The sequence below is a fragment of the Chamaea fasciata genome, unplaced genomic scaffold (assembly GCF_029207755.1).
Source record: "Chamaea fasciata isolate MVZ Bird 193981 ecotype frontalis unplaced genomic scaffold, bChaFas1.0.hap1 SCAF_3, whole genome shotgun sequence".
NCBI classification, from domain to species: Eukaryota; Metazoa; Chordata; class Aves; order Passeriformes; family Sylviidae; genus Chamaea; species Chamaea fasciata.
Genome location: NW_027094088.1, coordinates 57,493,169 through 57,512,233, shown reverse-complemented (window position 1 = coordinate 57,512,233; position 19,065 = coordinate 57,493,169). Strand labels below are relative to the sequence as shown.

The 19,065-nt window shown below is 36.4% G+C and overlaps 1 protein-coding gene across 8 annotated transcripts in view; it reads right to left on the bottom strand.

Moving 5' to 3' along the window:
* The window catches only part of AHI1 (Abelson helper integration site 1), an 89,325-nt gene that overhangs the window by 27,514 nt on the left and 42,746 nt on the right, over positions 1-19,065 (bottom strand). For 6 of the 8 annotated variants that reach the window (XM_066179126.1, XM_066179129.1, XM_066179130.1 and 3 more), the window contains one exon: positions 18,866-18,983. In XM_066179126.1, coding sequence (XP_066035223.1) covers positions 18,866-18,983 — 118 coding nt within the window. Of the gene's footprint in view, positions 1-17,796; positions 17,855-18,423; positions 18,453-18,865; positions 18,984-19,065 lie in introns of those variants that run through there. The other 2 variants (XM_066179131.1, XM_066179132.1) reach the window with 2 other exon arrangements.

Genomic DNA, 19,065 nt, shown 5'->3' with positions numbered 1-19,065 from the left:
AGTCCCCAGTTTTATTGCATACTTTCACTGAAAAGCTACCCTCTGATAAACACCTCAGTCTGATCAAATTCTAAGTTGTTGGACTGAAATGCACAAAGCAAATGAGTTCACTACAAAATAGACTTATGTAGAAATGACATGATTTATTGATATGACAGCAGCAAGGGTGCCCCAGAATAGCACTTGTAATAATTAAGAGCACTTTCTTTTAAACAACAGCATCTTTAGCGATTTTGTTTGAAACTAATAGCATAAGGGGCAGAATAGGGAAAGAAGTCTTTCTAGGCAGTCACATAATTCCACTATTATCCTACTGAACTGTCTATAACCACCCAATGTAAAATTTTTTTACGAAAAAATGCTTTTTTAAAAAATGTTAAGAGAACATTTATTACACTACTCCTGTTTTAATGAACTTTTCAAAAGAAGGCTTTTTCTCACTTTCTGGAATGTTCTTGATAAATTAATTTTTTAATTACTAAAGGTATTTGAGCATAATAAATCTCTAAGGATTTCAATCACACAGAATCTACAGCTAATGCAATCATTCAAAAATTTATCCTGGAAAATTCTCAGAAAATCACAGAGCAAAGGACAAATATATATCTAAGAAGACTGAAATATGTTAGTATTCAGACATTTCTGTGACAAACACCTCTAAACCATGCAGAGAGAAAAAAAAAAATCTTACCCTAGTTATACATTCTTCTGTTTTTAACTGAGTTTTACTTTAGGTTTCTACTAATTGATAATGTCTCAAAAACCACAAAAAAATTCCTGGAAGACATGAAAATAAACAATGCCTCTAGGAAATGATATTTCTTATTGCAGACATTCTTATTAATTATATCATGGTCTCTTGTGACACAGTGTAGTTAAAATACACCCAATTAAATAATAAACACTGGAAAAAGAGTCAAGTCAGATATGAGATGAGTATGTGTAGACCAACTGACTCCTCTTCCTACTCCTCTTCTGTGGTTTAAAACTGTTTCCAGTACTGAGAATCATGTTTTCAGCACAGTCACAGTAATATGACTTTTAGCATGACCTTTATGACCAAAGGATCTTTTAATATGCAATATAATCTCTACTTTGGGTTCCAAAGGTTTCAAAGAAAAGTTTAGAGGTTTTAAAGTAAAAGCTCTCAGCTATTTCTGCAATTTAATTTTTCAAACTATGTATAATGTAAGGGAATTAAGATAACTTTGTAATGATCTAAATATATATTAATCTTCCGTGAAAGACTTTATCCTCAAACCAATTATGCTCAAATAGATCAAACAGAATTCATTACATAAAAAGATGGTTTATATATTGGGTAAGAACCTGCTTTCCTTTATTTAAACATAGGATCACAAATATATTTAAAACCCACTATAAGCATTTTCAGATGCAGTTCACACAAAATGAAAGGAGTGGATGCAGTACTTAACACAAGCGTACCTTTTTGTTTTACCAGCAAAGCAGATGTTCCGTTAATATCCATTGCTTTAGGTGAAAACCCACTTCCAACTCTGCTCTACATAACTTAGTCTAGCACCTATGATTTTGAAGATATTCCAGACTGAACAGGAGAATTGATAGGACCAAAGCATATTGAAAACCATTTTAGTGAAGTTTAATCTGTATCATAGTGACAGGACAAGAAGAAATGGTCTCAAACTGCATTAGGGCAGGTTGAGGTTAGACATCAGGAAGAATTTCTTCATGGAAGAGATTGTTAAGCATTGAAACGGGCTGTCCAGGGTGGAGTCACCATCCCTGGAAGTGTTCAAGAAATGACTGGATGTGACACTTAGTGCCATGTTCTAGTTGACAAGGTGACTCTTGTTAAAGCTTGTACTCAGTGATCTCGTAGGCCTTTTCCAAACTAAAGAATGCTGTGATTCTGTGATCTTGTAAACCACTTAAAATGTACTTGCTTAGAACCAGCAGTTCTCACACGCTGCATATACAAAGGTGCTGTGATGGCAACCTTACTGAATGCAAAGGTCTTCTATGAACACCTCTAAGATTCTTGCAGTGTATTCTCCACTGATAGAAGTCTACTCAGGGTCAGCCCATGCCATTACTAGCACTCTCCTTTTCTCTTGCCCATCATTTTCTTCTATCAAAGCATCCTGAAAAGGTTGAACTATCTCCTCAATGTCATTCTCATTTTCTAAGTCGGGTTCCAATTGTTGGGGGTTAGGTTTGTTCCTTCTTTCTCTAAAGAATTTTTTCCCCACAAGTTACGAAGGAGACCAAGTGTTGGATACTTGAGAGTACTTAACCGAAACAAAAGAGGTGGACAAAGGTGGAAGGGGAAGATAACGCAGGTAAAAGACAAAGCTTGAGGCAGCTGCGGGCTTTTCTTTTTCCGGCGTTCAGGGAGACGCGTGTCTGCCGCTCCTCGAGGATCTCAGCCGCCGCAAAGCACGCCGAGCGGAGAACGGCTGTTGCTGGCTGGAGGAGTTTCACTGTGGCCAAAGGGATCCAGTCCTGGGAAATCTACTATCACCGGTTCGGCCTGAATCCGGAGTTTTCCCGGCCACCCGCGGGGAGCTGGTCCAGGCCCTGCCTCTCCTTCGGTTTTCTTCGGCGCTGCTCCTATTGCTACAGTGTGACCCTGCACCCCCTGCGCTGCCGGGACATCCTGCCCCTGCCTGCCGGGACACCCTGCCATCCCAGCTACCAGCCCGGGACTTTTCCACTGTTTCAGCTTGGTGCTCTGAGGATCCTGCAGGGACACCGAAACCAAACTGCCCTGGGTTTTGTGAAACAAAGCCCTCAAGGTTCTTGGTACTGTTGTCGTTTGTCATTAATGCTGTAGTTGTTTGGTGGGGGGGGAGTTTTTTTTTGTGTTTGTTTGCTTTGTATTACATACTAGTAAAGAACTGCTATTCCTATTTCCCAAATCTTTGCCAAAGAGCCTCCGATTGTAATTTTACCTGGCAGATACCTGTTTTCCCAAACCAAGACACCAATTTATTAACCTAAATCTATCCACTTAAAACCACAACCCAGAATCTATAGGACAAATAGAACCCCTCTCTGTTTGCTGTCTCACTTTTTGTAAGTTATATAGAGAAATATCTGTTAATTTATTTTGCTCATTGGATATGAGAGCTGTTTACAAGCTATATACATTTCAGCAAAATGAGAGACAAAAAACCTCTGGCAGCTGTACTGCCTGATGTCACTCCTCCAGTTAGTGGAGATTGATCTAGATGGCAGGCATAAAAAAACCCTCTCCAAGTTCAGCTGAAACAGGTGCGCTGATAGCTGGAAAAGCATAACTTGTTTTTGTTTCTCTTCCCCATCACTATTAATACAATGAAAACCTGTAAACTAACAAAATAATCTTGGGAAATTATGTCAGTAGATCAGGCTTTGTTTACCATTCAAAATAATACTCTATATAGAAAAGTCTGTACAGAAGGATAAGTTTTCTATGAAAAAGTAATGTTTACCTTTTCAATCAACTGTTTACCAAACACAGTATGAAAAAGAGTTATCTAGAAAAAACCTCTAGGGAGTTACACAATTCAGGACCATGCAGTTCCATACATTGCGCTGCAGCTTCTTAAACACAGCATGTGATTTCCCAGTGGATGCCCCAGCTGCAGCTACTAGATCAACCCTGGGTACCCAAACCATGAGCAAGTCACAGTTTTCCTGACATGAGAGACACAACTGCCCTAGGGTGCTTTAACACAGTAACCTCCTTATCCATGGACTGACGCAGTTATCTCTAGCTAATGCATCTGGCTGTCTGATTCCAGAGCTCAAGTGACCAGGTAGTTTGTCCCTGCAGCAGAGCTAAGTGAATAGGAGCAGTGGAACAGAGCAAGGCTTAAATTCACACCTGTAGATCCACAGAGAGATACCTTTGCTGTAACATCAACCAATTCCAATCCTCATATAAGAGACCTCAGAATCAGACAGCATGAACATGAAAACACTATGCTTCTGGCACTGCCAGATCCCACAACATAATTATATCTCTCATCAGCCAAAAGAATGCATAGAGATATTCATTCAAGGTTAGCCACCATGTTCATTCCTGGTTCAAGGTACACAAGGGCACACACATGTCTTTGCTCTGAGAATAATCCTCCACAAGGAGGACTATAGAGAGTGTCTGTCACTGGCTTTGGGTTTCATTTGAAAACATTTATTCTGTACTTAGGCACAATGAAGAGGCAGAATTGGGCCCCTGTTTACAAAAAGCATAATGAAGTAAAAGCTATTGCATCACAAAAACAATTAAAAAATCCAACTTTTTAATTAGAGATTAAAATCAAATACATTTAGCAGCCTACACACCCACCTAATTATTTCTGAGTAATCTTATCAAACCATCATCTTACATTTTTCTCGCAAATGTTAAGTTTCTACAGTACCATATATAAACAATGCAAGTAGTAGCACATGTCCCAAGCATTCTTTTGAAGTAAAGAACATTTATTGAATTCATGCTAATCGGGAACGTGCTAATTTACGACACCTTCTAACATTACATCACAATGGCAGTAGATATCACTGAAAATGAGGAGAGGTTGTAGTATCCAGTTGTTTCTTTCTACAACTTGGAGAACAGAAAGTGATTCTACAGCAAACATCAATAAGCCTGCACAGATACCATCAGCTTTCTGAAATCAGATTGGCAGCATTATTTACAAGTTTTTAGATAGCAGATAAAAGAGATGTAAGGAAAATGCAGACTATGACGCATTCTTTGTATTAATAAGAGTTATTTTTCTTCTAGTGCTGCAGATATCCTGAGTCATTATTAGTTTTGTTAAGCTCACCTGGACTATTTAAAAGCAAATAAACCAAAATAAAAAAGAAACTTATTTTGTATTCTATTACATGTAGTTTGTGGTGCTCCCTGTCAAAAAATACTTCACAAAATATAAAACCTGCAGTCCCTTGGAGTTGTAGATGCCAAACACCGAAGTAGCAACCTTCACTTTTGGGTTTAGTAATATTTTTGCTTCTGCTTTAACTCACCCTCCTAGAATCAGAGGAAATGGAGTTCTTAAGCATGATTTCTGATTATCTGCTTTTTAAAAATATGTAGAAGAGTTAAATTCTATTTATTAATACAGATAATTCCTGTGTAATACAGTTAAATAGAATTTAACTGTCTGCAACTCTCAGTCAAGTATCTTATGGCCTCATGACTCTCCTCGTGTCTTTAAAAAACATACTTAACTACAGATAAAAGACAAAGAATGAAAATTACGCAAGGAAGGAAAACAAAGTAATTTTTTGCATGGTTCTTCCCACAACAGGAATTCAGCATCGGCTAGTTACTCACAGTTACTTCTATCAAATTAGCCTGCCAGTCTACAAGTGGAAAGCTGTAAGAAAATATGCTTAGAATACCACAAATATCTTTCAAAATCAGCTATTAACACATATTTGCAATGCAAAGTCTTGTCAGCTAAGTAAAAACAACCAGTTACTGCATAAACTACTGAATTTCTATATTAACCAGTAAGCCTCACAATGTCAAATCACATCTTGACTGGAAAAAATCTAAAGAAAAATTCAAATATTGAAGAACTTGCATAGCATTTTCCTAACATTTACATGCAAGGTAAAATAGCACCACCAACATCACGTGCAATACGCTGGAAAAAATAAGTCAACTTGATATTTCAGGTCTTTGTCATGACTAGGATAGCCACTACTTTCTCTATGACATAAGTACTTTCAGCCAGTATTGAATATTAATTCAGTACTAAATATTACCAGAAAACTCCATGAAATAGCCAAACAATTCATACATTATCAAACCTGAAAAATGCAGGACCATTGGCAGACACTATACCAGGAAACCATCACATCAGATTTTTAATTTGGTCTCAAATCAAAAGAGTAAGGAAAAACATTCATGGCAAACATACTTCTATATTCAGAAATAAAAGATCATGTCTTTAAAACACACCCCCAAGTTTACTTTCCATTTTGTAGTTCAGAAATTAGAGTGGCCAGATATTTCATGGAAATATTTGTGCAGTGAAACCAAACTACTCCATGCACACTTTTTGAGTTTTCAGAAAATTTATAAACAAACTACTTTTGGAAGGAGTTTTTCTATGTATCAGTGATTAGAACACATATGAATAAGTAAGCCCCCTCTAATTAGTATCCATTTGTATAGAAAAATAAAATAATGGCCTTCAACCACTTTGGTAACAAAAATCTGAATATACTTCCTTGTAAATAACATATGAAAAAGCACTTGAGACTAATATTGATATAATCTGTTACAGAGGAAATATACTGATACGTTATGTCCAACATTAAAGCAACACATTGGAAATCCAGCTGGGCACAGATTTCAATGATACTGATTTTTCACTTTCCTTTACCTACAAGGTCTGCAAAGGTTTTTAGAATGCAACAGCAACCTGTTACTGCTTTTACAGCAGTGGATTCTTAGAATGCTTGGGTCTTAGGTGGGCGATATGCAAAAAGAAAAATGCATCGAAAATATTTGCAATTAACATAATTAGGAGCCAATACTCCCTTTAATTTACAACAGTAGTACCTGATCTGAGGAGAGGTAAAAGAAGGAAAATCAATACAGGCAGATTGATAAAGAGTGGCTGTGCCCAGCTGTAAGCTAAGACCACATTTCTAAAACTCTGGATTATCCTGGAGGGAACAGAATTCTCTCCAAAGTTCAATCAGGAGCACAAAATGCTACAGCTGAGATTAGAAGACAGTAAGACTTTTCACTATCTCAGTGGCAAGCCAGAAAGTAGAAGAAACAGTCCTATCCAGTGAATTAGTATCTTGCTTGTATAGGAATTTTGCAAGCAAGACTATTTGCACAGCAAATCTAAAGACGTAAACAAAAATAATAATGACAATTAAATTCTGAATGAAGAAATACCATTTGACTAAATATTTTTTACAGTATCATGAAATACAATTTAAGTCCTTAATACAATACCATACTAGCTTTTTTTCACATCATCACATAGGTAGTGCCAAACAGTTAAAAACTACAGTATTTTAACTTGTAAGCCTAATTATACGACCCATCCACTCTGGTTTGACTACCAGTTGCAGCTAAAATCACTACTGACTATGCTCATACAGCATCTCCAATAAGTGAAAACCCAGACAAATGCAGCAAGTGCTAAGTTTTCATATTCATCAGTAAGAGGAAGGTTATTAAGGTCTGATTATTCAAGGAAAGGAAATTCTTCTCCCATAGCCTTTTCTAAAAGGAACCCCTGTTTCTATGCATTATGAATGATATCTGAGTTTCTTTAAAACTGACTTCATCACCAACTGCTACAAACATTTGCTTCTTCAAAAGGACCAAACAACTGAAAACCACAGAAAATTATCTAGCAACACTCTTAAATTTGGAAGTCTCAAAGCATATGTTTTAATAGCCTTATTCAGTAAACCTTCCTAGATGGTTTTTGCACACACTTACGTGCCAATTATTAACTCAAGAACTGGTGATACAGACAACCCTGGACACACCTTGTTCTCTTTGAGTGATTCCTGGAACTTACTCTGAAAATTGTTTCGGTAAGAAAAGCTGATTTGCAGGAAGAGTCTTAATTACAACCACCCTTTCAACTGCTGAAGATCCTCTACATGTGTGAGTAGCAAACAAAGATGGAAGTTTCCTTTATGTTCTGTACCAGAAGGAAAAAAGGTTTCCAATAAAATACTGTTATCAAGGTACACATGATGTGGTATACCATAGATGTGCATTGGGTGGGCACTACACTCCAAATCTTGCAAATAACAGTAGAACAATTCTATTTCTTCTCCTCTTGTTGCAACTTTTTATGCAGAAGCAGCCAAATCTGAAGACAATATAATTTGGCAGAATATACATTATATTAGATTGAACTGCTGGACACAAAAGGTGAAAAGTTGCCACTAATTAATTAATATCTATATTCAGAACCTGCATTTTAAATTATTTCGAAAATGAAAAATTCCAAGAACATGCTCGGAGTCCTTAAAAGAAAGAAACACAAGCTTGGTTTTAGCTAGAACCAGGCCCACAACAGAAGCTCTTCAACTAGCAACATGCATAACTCTGTAACAACAGTCTCCTGAACAAGCAGAAGAGGTGACACACCTCATGGATACCTCCTCCGTCTTGAGACAGTCACAAAACCCCTCACTTTAAGGACAGAATCATCCTCTTTTACTACAGAGGTGAACTCTGGTTAAATGTGATTATCCATTAATGAAAATTCAAAGATGCAAGGAGTAGGAAAATGAAACCTATTCAAGGTCTTCACCTGAAAATACAACACTTCACCAAGTGAATCTTATTATGCTCTGCAGGTGCACAGGAACAACCAGAAGTTTGGCGAATGAACTCTCATGACATTTCAAATTGCTACTAGGCAATTTGTCACACCAAAAGATGCTCAATGCACACTTTGAAAGAAGCTCCAATTTTCTGTATTTTATTATTTGGTATATTAGCTTCAACAGTCTGTTTCCTTTGACCAGTCAGACTCTGAAAAGATTCCAGAAAGACCTGTATCAACACATGCCACTGCAACACCCTTCAGCTAATCTGTAAAAAACTCCAATCAATGAGGCACCAGAAGCTAGCATAGACAGACAGCTGGAGTAGAGATTGACAGGATAGGAAAAGGGGATGTGATATCTAGAATCATATGGGGATGCAGTATGCTGGAATCAATCTTTAGATGAGATACAGAATGTCAAATATTATCTGTTACAGGGTCAAGTAAGAACCTTCTGCAAAGGGACTGTCCAGCAAGTCAGAACAAAGTCCAGGCTCAAGTGAGCAGAGGAAAAACACTAAAAGACTTCTTTTGAATTTACCTGTTTGTCACTTGAATCCTTTTCTTTGCCTGAGGAAGTAAAAACTGAAGAAACTGAGCCCTAATTGTGAGAGGAAAACATGAGCAAGGAACCTCTGAAATCTCTTCCTTCACTGCATGCCGTAAGGTTGCAGAAAACACCCAAATACAAGTTTTCAGAAGCACAGTTTTAAGAGAATTCTAGTGCTTCATTTGAGGTCAATAAGTAATGAGTCACTGTTCCCTACAACCTCCAGCAAGCAAGAAAGCAAGCTAAAGATAAGCATGCAGGCTCCAGCGAAGCTCTCATTTCATCTGGATCAAGGCAGCACATTGAGGCCAGCTCTGTATGTAACAGCAAACTACTGTGTGACAACAGCAATGTCTGAGTTACATACCCATAGAAGCCCTCACTTCTCTGTACTTGACTTCTGCTTTCTTAATGCTTTCCCAAGCCACCATCCTCTACCACTAGTTTCTACAGGACCAACATGATCTGTACCGAACTACAATGACCAAACTGCATCAAGTACCACAACCTACTGCAGAGCATACTACAGACCACATACACCCAAAGTTAACTTTAAAGGTGTTGTATTAGTAGAATTAATCATGTCTGGGAAGTTTGCTCTCACTGAAATTGGTGCTTCAGCAATGAGAGTAACAAGGTGTATACGAATCCATAGAAGTTTAATTGCTTCACGTATCTATCAACAAAATTAGCAAAGGCTTTTTAGTGCAGTTGAAAAAGTATACATGTGGACCAAAATGGGATGGAAAATGTATGTTTAAAACATAATTTTTTTTTGATGCAATAAGGTTTTGCTAACTTGTCAAAACCAGTGATGAAGTCAAAGTACTTTGGTCTCCTTTTGGGAGATGGAGATGTCTCCCTCCTGTGCACCATGGCTGCTACTGGGTTTTTGCATAGTTCTCCCAGCTCCTCTGGAAATGACAGGAACAGAAGGATTGGAGCAATACAAGGAGTGATCAATTTTCCCATTTTATTCACTCATGTTTATTGCTGTACAGACAGCATCTTTGCTGATGTGAGCTTTCTGCTGGACAAGAGAACTGATACTTTACTGGACAGTCCTTGGCAGAAAGACTTACTCCCCTTCTGTGACCAGCTGAAATTTCATTCAAGCGCGTTGTTGCCTCGTGGCTTAATAGCCCAAAGTAACAGACAAGTTCAGAATGAAAACAGTTAACAGGACCTCTCTACTTAGGAATTAATTGCATTCAGTTGTTTTAGGATCCACATAACTGAGAAAGTAAGGGCACACTTAGGCCAAATCACTTTTGGCAGAGACTTTCCACAGTACTACGTCACACCCTGATTTTGCAATCTCTATCCACTGCTGCCAAACACAGAGTAATGCTTCATTTAATCCACACCCTTGTATAATTTGGCTGAGAGAACTTCCTTTAGCCTGAAGGCTCAGCAGTAATTACCCTAACATACACCAATTTCAAGTAAATATAAATGGTGTTCTTTAGATAAAGTTTTTGGAATCTTCAAAGATTGCTGTTATTGTGCTCTGTATTTAGTGTACTTTTTAGAGAAATATTTTAATTAACTTACCTAGAAGAAAGACGAAAAAGAACATATAATAAAGGAACATGGGTATCTTTGAACTCAGTATAAACAATTCTAGCAAGTTTAACTAGAAAATACAAACTCTTCTGACATTTATAACATCTTATCAATCAGACAGAAGAAACTGGATAAGCAACCTTTTACAATAGAAGAACTAGATTGTCATTAATGTTAATGGTTATGTCTCTGTGCCTTTACTATTCTGTTGGAACATTTTTGTAGTTAGATGAATCTATTTATATAACTTACGTTTTCAAATTAAGAAAACATTTTTACTATTCATTTTATAAATGTAAACACCCAGCTCTTCTACCTTAAAACAAGGTCCTGTATTTGTGCCTTGAGCCAGAACTCTGACATTGTCCAGTGATGTGGGCAGCATAGCAGGGTCACAGAGCTCTGAGGAAGTTCCTTTCTCTGCAGAACGGCCTGAGCTGCCTTGAAGCCATGATGAAGGCACAGGTGTGTCCTGACACTCTCAAGTTTTATTTACTGCCAAAGTCAGCTGTTAGCCGGAACATCATGAGCCTCTGTGACCTATTTGCACTGAAGAAACTGAGTCACAGCTATTTCAAAATGTAAATGGTATAGCCAAATAGGTTATAAAAGAAGGAGGTATAAAAAAACCCCAAAACCATCTTGTGATAGATGTTCCCATTGCTTTAAAAGAAAACTAACTTTGAGAAAAATATCTGTAAGTTGTATTTTTCAGTTCTTCCATTGCGTTATAAGCAAATAATAACAAAAAACCCTGATATTTTCTTTCTTTCTTTCTTTCTTTCTCCCTTCTCTTACACATTTCCCTCAAGTCAAAGTGAGAGATATGAGTATCTTAAAATGAATGATCATTTTCCCCAGGGGAGTTCCCATTCAAATTAATAGACACATATAAAAAGCACTTTAGACTTAATGCTCTTCTGCTTATGGTAAAAATACTTCTAGCAAACATCAGTGTAATTACGTCAGTTGACACTTGCTGAGAGCTGATCTGTGGTGTTGAGCTGGTGATTTCTCTCTACTGAGTTCTCCTACCATCTTTTGAAAAATAAAGAGGAAATCTGCTAACTGGATCTAAAACTTTACTCATTATAATAAATTCTCAGTGACTATGGAGTAATCTTTAATTAAAACAAAGGCCTGTAAGGACTGTAAAGGTATGTTTATCTTTGGTTAATAGGAGGAAAAAAATCCCCAAACAGAATAACACACTCAAAAAACAAGGGACTAAAATAAGTGACATTTACTCACTTGAAAAGGGCTAGTATTCTGCATTACTGTTATCCAGACCAAGTGGTGGTGGGGATCTTTAAGTAATTCCGTTTCCAAAAGAAAGAAAACATACATTCTTGATCCAGTCAGAGAGTTAAAATCAATTACATTCCACAAATTACAGAAAACATGAGAATTCTGCAAAGTCGCAATAAGATATTTTTTGTATTTACGGAAAGTAACTCACATTTCTACATTTAGGAATGTAAAAGAAAATACTAGGCAAATTTTTTTAATTTTTTGGCATCAATGTCCCACTAGAATAATTAAATGAAAAGGGTCACATTTAAAAAAAATCATCCCCATAAAAATATTAGAAGAGTTCTCTTGGAAATTTTTTAAAGTTTCCATTTATGAAAAGTATGTCAGGCAGAATTAGTTGTTCAGACACATGACAGAGTAGGAAGACAGCAAACTGCATAAGAACACAGAAAAACAACTGAAAAGTGAGAGACAAGCACTAGGCCCTTATTTCTTTCACCTTGATGCACATTCCCCTTTTTCAAACACATGACATAACCTACTAGCAGCAGACTGTAGCTTGCAGGAAGCTAAGCACTCTGCAAGCGTTCATTCTCATGTATCACTTCCTGTGTTGGCAGTACCTCTACAGGACACACTAGAAGTGTTCTGCATTTCTGTCCAGTTCCAGACTTAATGGGTAGCAGACTGCTAATCAAAACATATTTCGCCCACTGTACTGCCTGATCACATTGAGGCCATTAGGACTATCCCTTAGTGAACAGAAAATGTGCATTTCTCCCTCTGTAGAGGAAGGAGGGAGTAGTAGTAGTAGTGAGAACAAACAGAAAAGATAAACAGATCAGGCAACCAGTGCAAAGACTACTAAACCATTTTGCACAGGCCTCATAGTATCACTCCATTATTGTCTCAATCAACAACACAAAAAAAGGCCAGCAGACTCACCAACGCTAATGAAATTGAGAAACTTTGTGAAATTATTATACGTTACCTACTTCCCTTTTGCAAGTTTTTTCATAAATAAAATAAAGTAAAATTAGTTTCCTATCATTAGCTATTCTTCCTAGCAGATTGCACTACACTCAAACCATTTTCAACTAATAGTGTGGGTTCTGAACCACTTTTAGGTGTGTATTTGGTTCGCTTCACTGTAATATGCTTCTGCCCCAGTTTTAAGATGTGGGGATAAAAAGAAAAATGTCAATGGGACATTATGGCAAATTGCTACACCATTTCCATAGCTCTGATCTGTGCAGCCCTGCAGGCTTAATTGCTTTCACCATCTCAGCAAATCTAAATGAAGCTGCTGGGTGAGCTAATGAGGCAGCATACATTACAATTCAACAGGGAAAAGATATACCCACATTCTTTCATAACAGAATTGAGTTCTTTTCTTGTGTTTATATTCTTGACAAGAAGTCTTTTACACACACTCAAGATATTTCTGTTAAAAAGTGAATAGGAAGATATTTCACTCCTACATTAAAATTTGATTTGTTAAAATCAAATAGTATTAACACTAATATGCTAGGATTAAAAAAACAAAAACATTTATTCAGTGATCTGTATGCCATTCAATTTGGCTGCACAGACTGGATCCCAGAACCAGATTTCTCCAATGGGCACTCCCACTGGCACTCCCTCTAAACAAAAATGTTCCCTCCCCAAGGTCAAAATTGTGTATTTTCAAAAGGCACAGTAGTGCAGGGAAGATGACAACGCTGCAACCTGTACCACATGGCTTCTTTTAGTCATCTTTTGTCTTTCAATCATTTCTTTCAAGAGATACTATAAATATTGTATTTCATCTCATACTTGGACTATACAGTACACATACATGCACCCTCCAATTTATATATACTCTGTTGTCTTTTTTAGTATCTCTCTGGGATATTTTGTTGGTGATTATTCTCAATTTAGAAAAAATAAGTTATCTGAATAATGAAATTGAATTTAAATGTTGATTTGGTACATTTTCAATTACAGTTCATGCAAGTCTTCTTTCCCCTAAGAGAAAGAAAAGTATCTAAGAAGATCATCTTTCTTAGTAAGAGATGAAAAGAGTAAGGCTACACTGAAGAGGTTTTCTACAGACATTCTTCGTTGAGTAGCACAAAACTATGTGAAAGGCATATACCAAGCAAAAAACCCAAACAAACTATCCAATTCCTCCAGGGCTGTTGCAGTACAGAAGAATAGATATTACAGAACTGGGGAGAAAGTATAAAACCCTGGAAAAAAAAATCTATGATTTAACACACATACATGACTGCAACTTTTGACGTGTTTCTGCAGCATCTCTGCACAATGTGAATTTTGTTACTTGGTGTACCTCCTTTTTCTGATTCTAAAAAACCCCCAGAGAATAAAAATGGTATTTTAAGAACATTTAATTGATGCATAAATATTTCTGATATCTTTGATGAAGAAATCTATTTCACCATTTGCTTGAGACTGAAAGAAGCAGTTTTAAATAGTCTATCAAATGTAACAGAGGACTTAAATGTGAACTCAGTTTTGTTAATATCTTCAGAGAGCAACAAAGAGTGCTTTGAAGCTTTCCCTTTATATAGGTGGAAAACACCTTTGATTGTCAGTTGTGTTAATGGAGAGAAAATTTCTAATTGTTCTCAACCCTGCCAAAATGTTGTGTTTTTTGTTTTTGAGATTTTCTTTAAAGATACAAGAACCATCACGTTTCTAGCACATACGTAATTAATTTTTAAGAGCAAGTTTAATTAACTGGTTTTATTGAAGTCCAAATTTCAGTGAACAGATCTGCGTAGTATTTATAGTCGAGCTTCAATCTCCCACATAATTAACAATTAGGGTCACTGTTAATTACAATGACTTGAAACCTAAAACTTATTTTAGCAAGCATGTCCTGAACATAGTGGTAGTTACTGAAGAGTCACTGTTGAATAAAGCCCAAAGATGCCGGATATTTCTTTCATGGCATGCCACAGACCTGAAAAACAGTGTCTCACAGAGAAGGTGATTTCACTGTCCAAAGATGCTCACGGCAAACAAAACCAGAGGGGATTTTAATGTCTGTCAGCTAGAAGGAGCAACTGAAAATCTGGAGCTTTTGCTACTTCCCTATTTGTTTAAAAAATAATAACTAGGAAATGGGTCATCCTGGAAGAAGTTATGAAAGAGGAGCATATGAGAATAAAAGGACAGGAATGTTTAGGAGGAAGTCCTGGATAACGCACAGTGCACTGCTGAAAAACAACACTACAGGCCAGGTATGATAAAAATAGCACTAAGCATGAGCATAACCAGAGCTATACAGCACAGGCAAGGTAAAACCTCAATTCTGACTATCAAAGATACATCTTAATCAAATTGTATTACCAAGGAAGAAAAAAAAAAAGCAAAGGAAGAAGAAAAGAAGTTCAGCAACCTTAAATATTATGTACCTTTAGGGACAGATTCCTTTTAGTACTAACACCCGTAAGACTTCATGAATCTATTACAAATGTAAAACTCAAAGGGGATGACTTTCTCCAAAGGCAAACATCTAGCAAACTTTTCAAATTACTAAGATAGCTATGAGCACAGCTACAACTATACCAAGGCAGACACAAAAATTATCCTGTCCTGATGTGGTAAAATGAGTCACACTCTTGATGGAAAATTTCAGCTAACAGGCTATCATGACAGACAGTAAGAAAACCTAAGTTCCACGCCTTTCCCTCCAATTTAAAACAATTTTTGTGAGAGGAAAGCACACAATACACATTTTCTTTAATTAATGCTGTTAAATCTGATCAAATGTCTCTAATGAAGTGCTTTATATGTAACATATAAAAATAAGTGGATCCATGTCTTGTACCTGTTTTGTGGCACTTATTTAGCTAATTACTATTTGACAAAATTCATTACATTTTTCTAGTAATTTTAACCATGCTCTTGACAAAACTCTCTTGCACAGCATTGCATAGAATCAATGGGAAAGCAATAGATGTTGTTAACCTTGAATCTGGCAAGACTTGCCTCCCCATAACATTCTCACAGACAAACAGCTCAAGTGTGCACTGTGTAAAACAGACAGTGCAGCAGACTGCAAGTTGACTGAGCTGGAGAGTTTAGAGGTTTGTAACCACTCACATGAAATCCAACTGAAGACTTCAGACCAGCAGTGCACTCCACAGGTCACTACTGGAGTCCATACTTGAACTTCTCCATTAGTGACCTGGATGGTAGGACTGAGTCCATCCTCAATGAATTTGCAGATGATAAAAATCTGGGAGGAGGGGCGGATACAGCAGAGGGACATGCTGCCATTCAGAGGCACCTTGACAAATGAGCCACACAAATGGGCCAACAAGAACCTCTTGAAGTTCAACAAGGGGAAATGCCAAGTCCTGCACTAGGGGAGAAATAATCCCATGCACCAATGAATGCAGATTGAAATAAACAAAATATAATTTTTAGAGAATTAAAAAAATCTTTCCTATGAGAATAGTCAAATATTGTAATAGGTTGCCCAGAGATGTTTAGGAGTCTTCATCCTTAAAGATATTCAAAACCCAAATGGACACAGTCCTGAGCTCTAGGCAAATCCACTTTAAGAGGAGGGTTGGGCTCCATGGTCAATAATATCATGATCTTGTCTTTACTCATCTCACATAAAGAATATTCTGACATTGATAAAGATACTGAAGCTCCCTGTGAGATGATTAAACAATTAATTACTTAATTTGGAGCCATCTGGTTGGAAACAAAGGCAGTCTTGCCTCAGAATCCATGAGTTAACTGATCTTGAGGGAAGTAGGGAAATAGAATAAATAGCAAAATAATACTGGGGCTTCATTAAAGCCTATAAACCTGTGAAATTATGCACTTGAAGAAAAGCCAAAATACACGATATGTCAGGGTATACAGAACCCATTTGTCAAAATGAACTCACATATTTAAAAGCCATAGCAGTGAATATTATTTTTATTTGAAGTATTATATTACAAAGTCACATACAGCTAATTCTGCAAATGTATCTGGATATGAAAAGATTTAAAAGTCAGGAAAGATCCGCTATATTACTGCTACTGCCCATATAGCACATACATGGAAACACTGTTTTTCTACTGTTTCCTACCTCAGGCAAGACCAAGACAGATCAACTGTCTTTTAAAAAGAAAGTGTTGCATAAATTCAGGCTACTACACTGCCCATTTTACAAGGTATCAGCTACCACCTTAGCTAAGTATTAAAGCATGCACATATACCAGTTATATAGTTAAATATATTGTTAACAGAGGTCTGTGCATTTAAATAGGAATTCTGCTTTTTGTTTTAAGAAACATTAAATGCATAGCAAAGGTTGACAGAACTGAACTGTCAACTTAACCTTCAGGAGTCTGTAACCATCTGCTAGATCTCTAGTACAGGCAAATGTTAAAAATGCAGTATCGAAATTAACATGAGTAAAAAATGAAAATATATATTTTTATATAAAACCAACACAGAAAATAAAGGTTCTGTCCTTCCAGCACAATCAATAAATCAACAGATGTGCTTAAGTACAGATTTTCTATTATTCAAAAGCAAAAGTTAACCGGCAGTTAGGGACTATGAACACTAGCTCTTATCTTCACAGTTTATAACCAATAGGGAATGATGAAATAGATAAGTAAATCTTTTTCATGTTTTACTGAAAACAAGTCTACCACAGTAGAAAAACTTGGAGGCCCAAAAAATGACAGAGAAGTAATTCACAATTTTAAAAGATTTTCTTACAGAAAAATCTATTTCCATTGTGGCCCACAAGTATTTTTGTGATTGCCTTCCCTTAAAAAAATCTTCCTGTTCTCATGGCTTCTTTACTATATTGCCTTTTTTACTATGTTTCCCTTGTATAAATACTATCCTGTACCTGTGGATCATCTTGGAAGTGTCAGTCAGTTTTGGAAACAAAAACACTGAGAGTGTTCATGACCAGCTGTAACATACACCTATGTTCGCTCATGCTATATAAGAAGTCTCCATCAACAGTTTTTATCTCTGCTTCTGCATAAAGTAAAATTCAAGAAAATAAAATTCCTTGGTTTGAGCAATACTGGGAATAGACATGCAGAACAACTTAAAAGTATACGTTAATGTTCTTTAAAGGGTTAGTCCACTTACTTTAAGTATTCACAATATGTAAGCATATGTGTTCTACTGCCTCTGTAAGATTCACGCACTGTGGAAAAAATACGCATCCACTGAGCAACAAATGAATATTATTATGGCTCCAAGCTCTTTTGTTTAGGTAGAAAATAAAAATACTTAAGTTAATCGGTGTATGGCCATTCGTATTGTGAATTAGTGACTAAGAGTGATTCTGAGACCAGTGATCAGTCTTTTAGACCACGCTAAGGACCATTTCCCCAGTTGCTCAGAAAAAGTAATCATAACTTCATTTGCGAAAAAAATTGTCTGCCTTTAGGAGACAATTCTGTTTAATTATAGAGATTACTCCTATCTTTACTATCTACATTTTAAATCTCTATAACCTGTTTTTATTTCATTATATATTCCACCCTCCCTCTCGAATTCTTTTTACTCTTCTCAAGGATACAAAACAAAAACACTTCGCAATTAAGGTGCCAATTTTCTGTCTTATTTTACAGGTGCCCAGAAAGAGAAAATGGCATGAAATTATAAATTTCATTATTAGATACTATGATTATCAATAAAACAGATATTATTAGCAAAGTAAGCATCACAAATGTACATAATTGCATTGCTTACCTTTTTCTCAAAATATTTCAATAGAAAATATCTTTAGGAAAAGAAATCTAAAAATAGATTAAAAACAACTGCAAATAGACTATCAAGCACTATGGTTCTATATTTGTATATATGCTTTTAAATTCTATTCTTTTTGAGTGTCCATGTTTAAGACACTTTAGTAAGCACTAAAATATTACGAAAATATTAAGAAAAACTAGCAATCTCATCCTCTTCTACAAATTTACAGCACTAATAAATAGGCATACAGCTTAAAGAAAATAAAAAAGTATTACAAAGAAACATGCATCAGCATAAGACTGTGTCACACTGTACTTAATAAACAATATCACATATAACAAAACTGGATTAGTCCTGGAAAGAGCTGCACAGAAAAAATTTAAAACGCAGAAAGCAAAAAAAATCCTCAAAGAAGTTATCACCCCTTACCTACAAAGAGTGAAGAAATAAAGAAACTTACCACTTTCAGGAGTGAAAGAACACAGAGGATTCAGTGGAATACTCAGAGCACCTGGCAGTCTTAGCTTGGAGTGTGGTGACAGAGATGATGGTGCAGGAAGCAAGAGATTTGAGCTTGCCTGTAATAGGAAGACAAATCAGAAAGTGAAGTGTAATTTCCTGGGTGACTTACTGATGCAAGAGCTAGAATAGAAATATTTG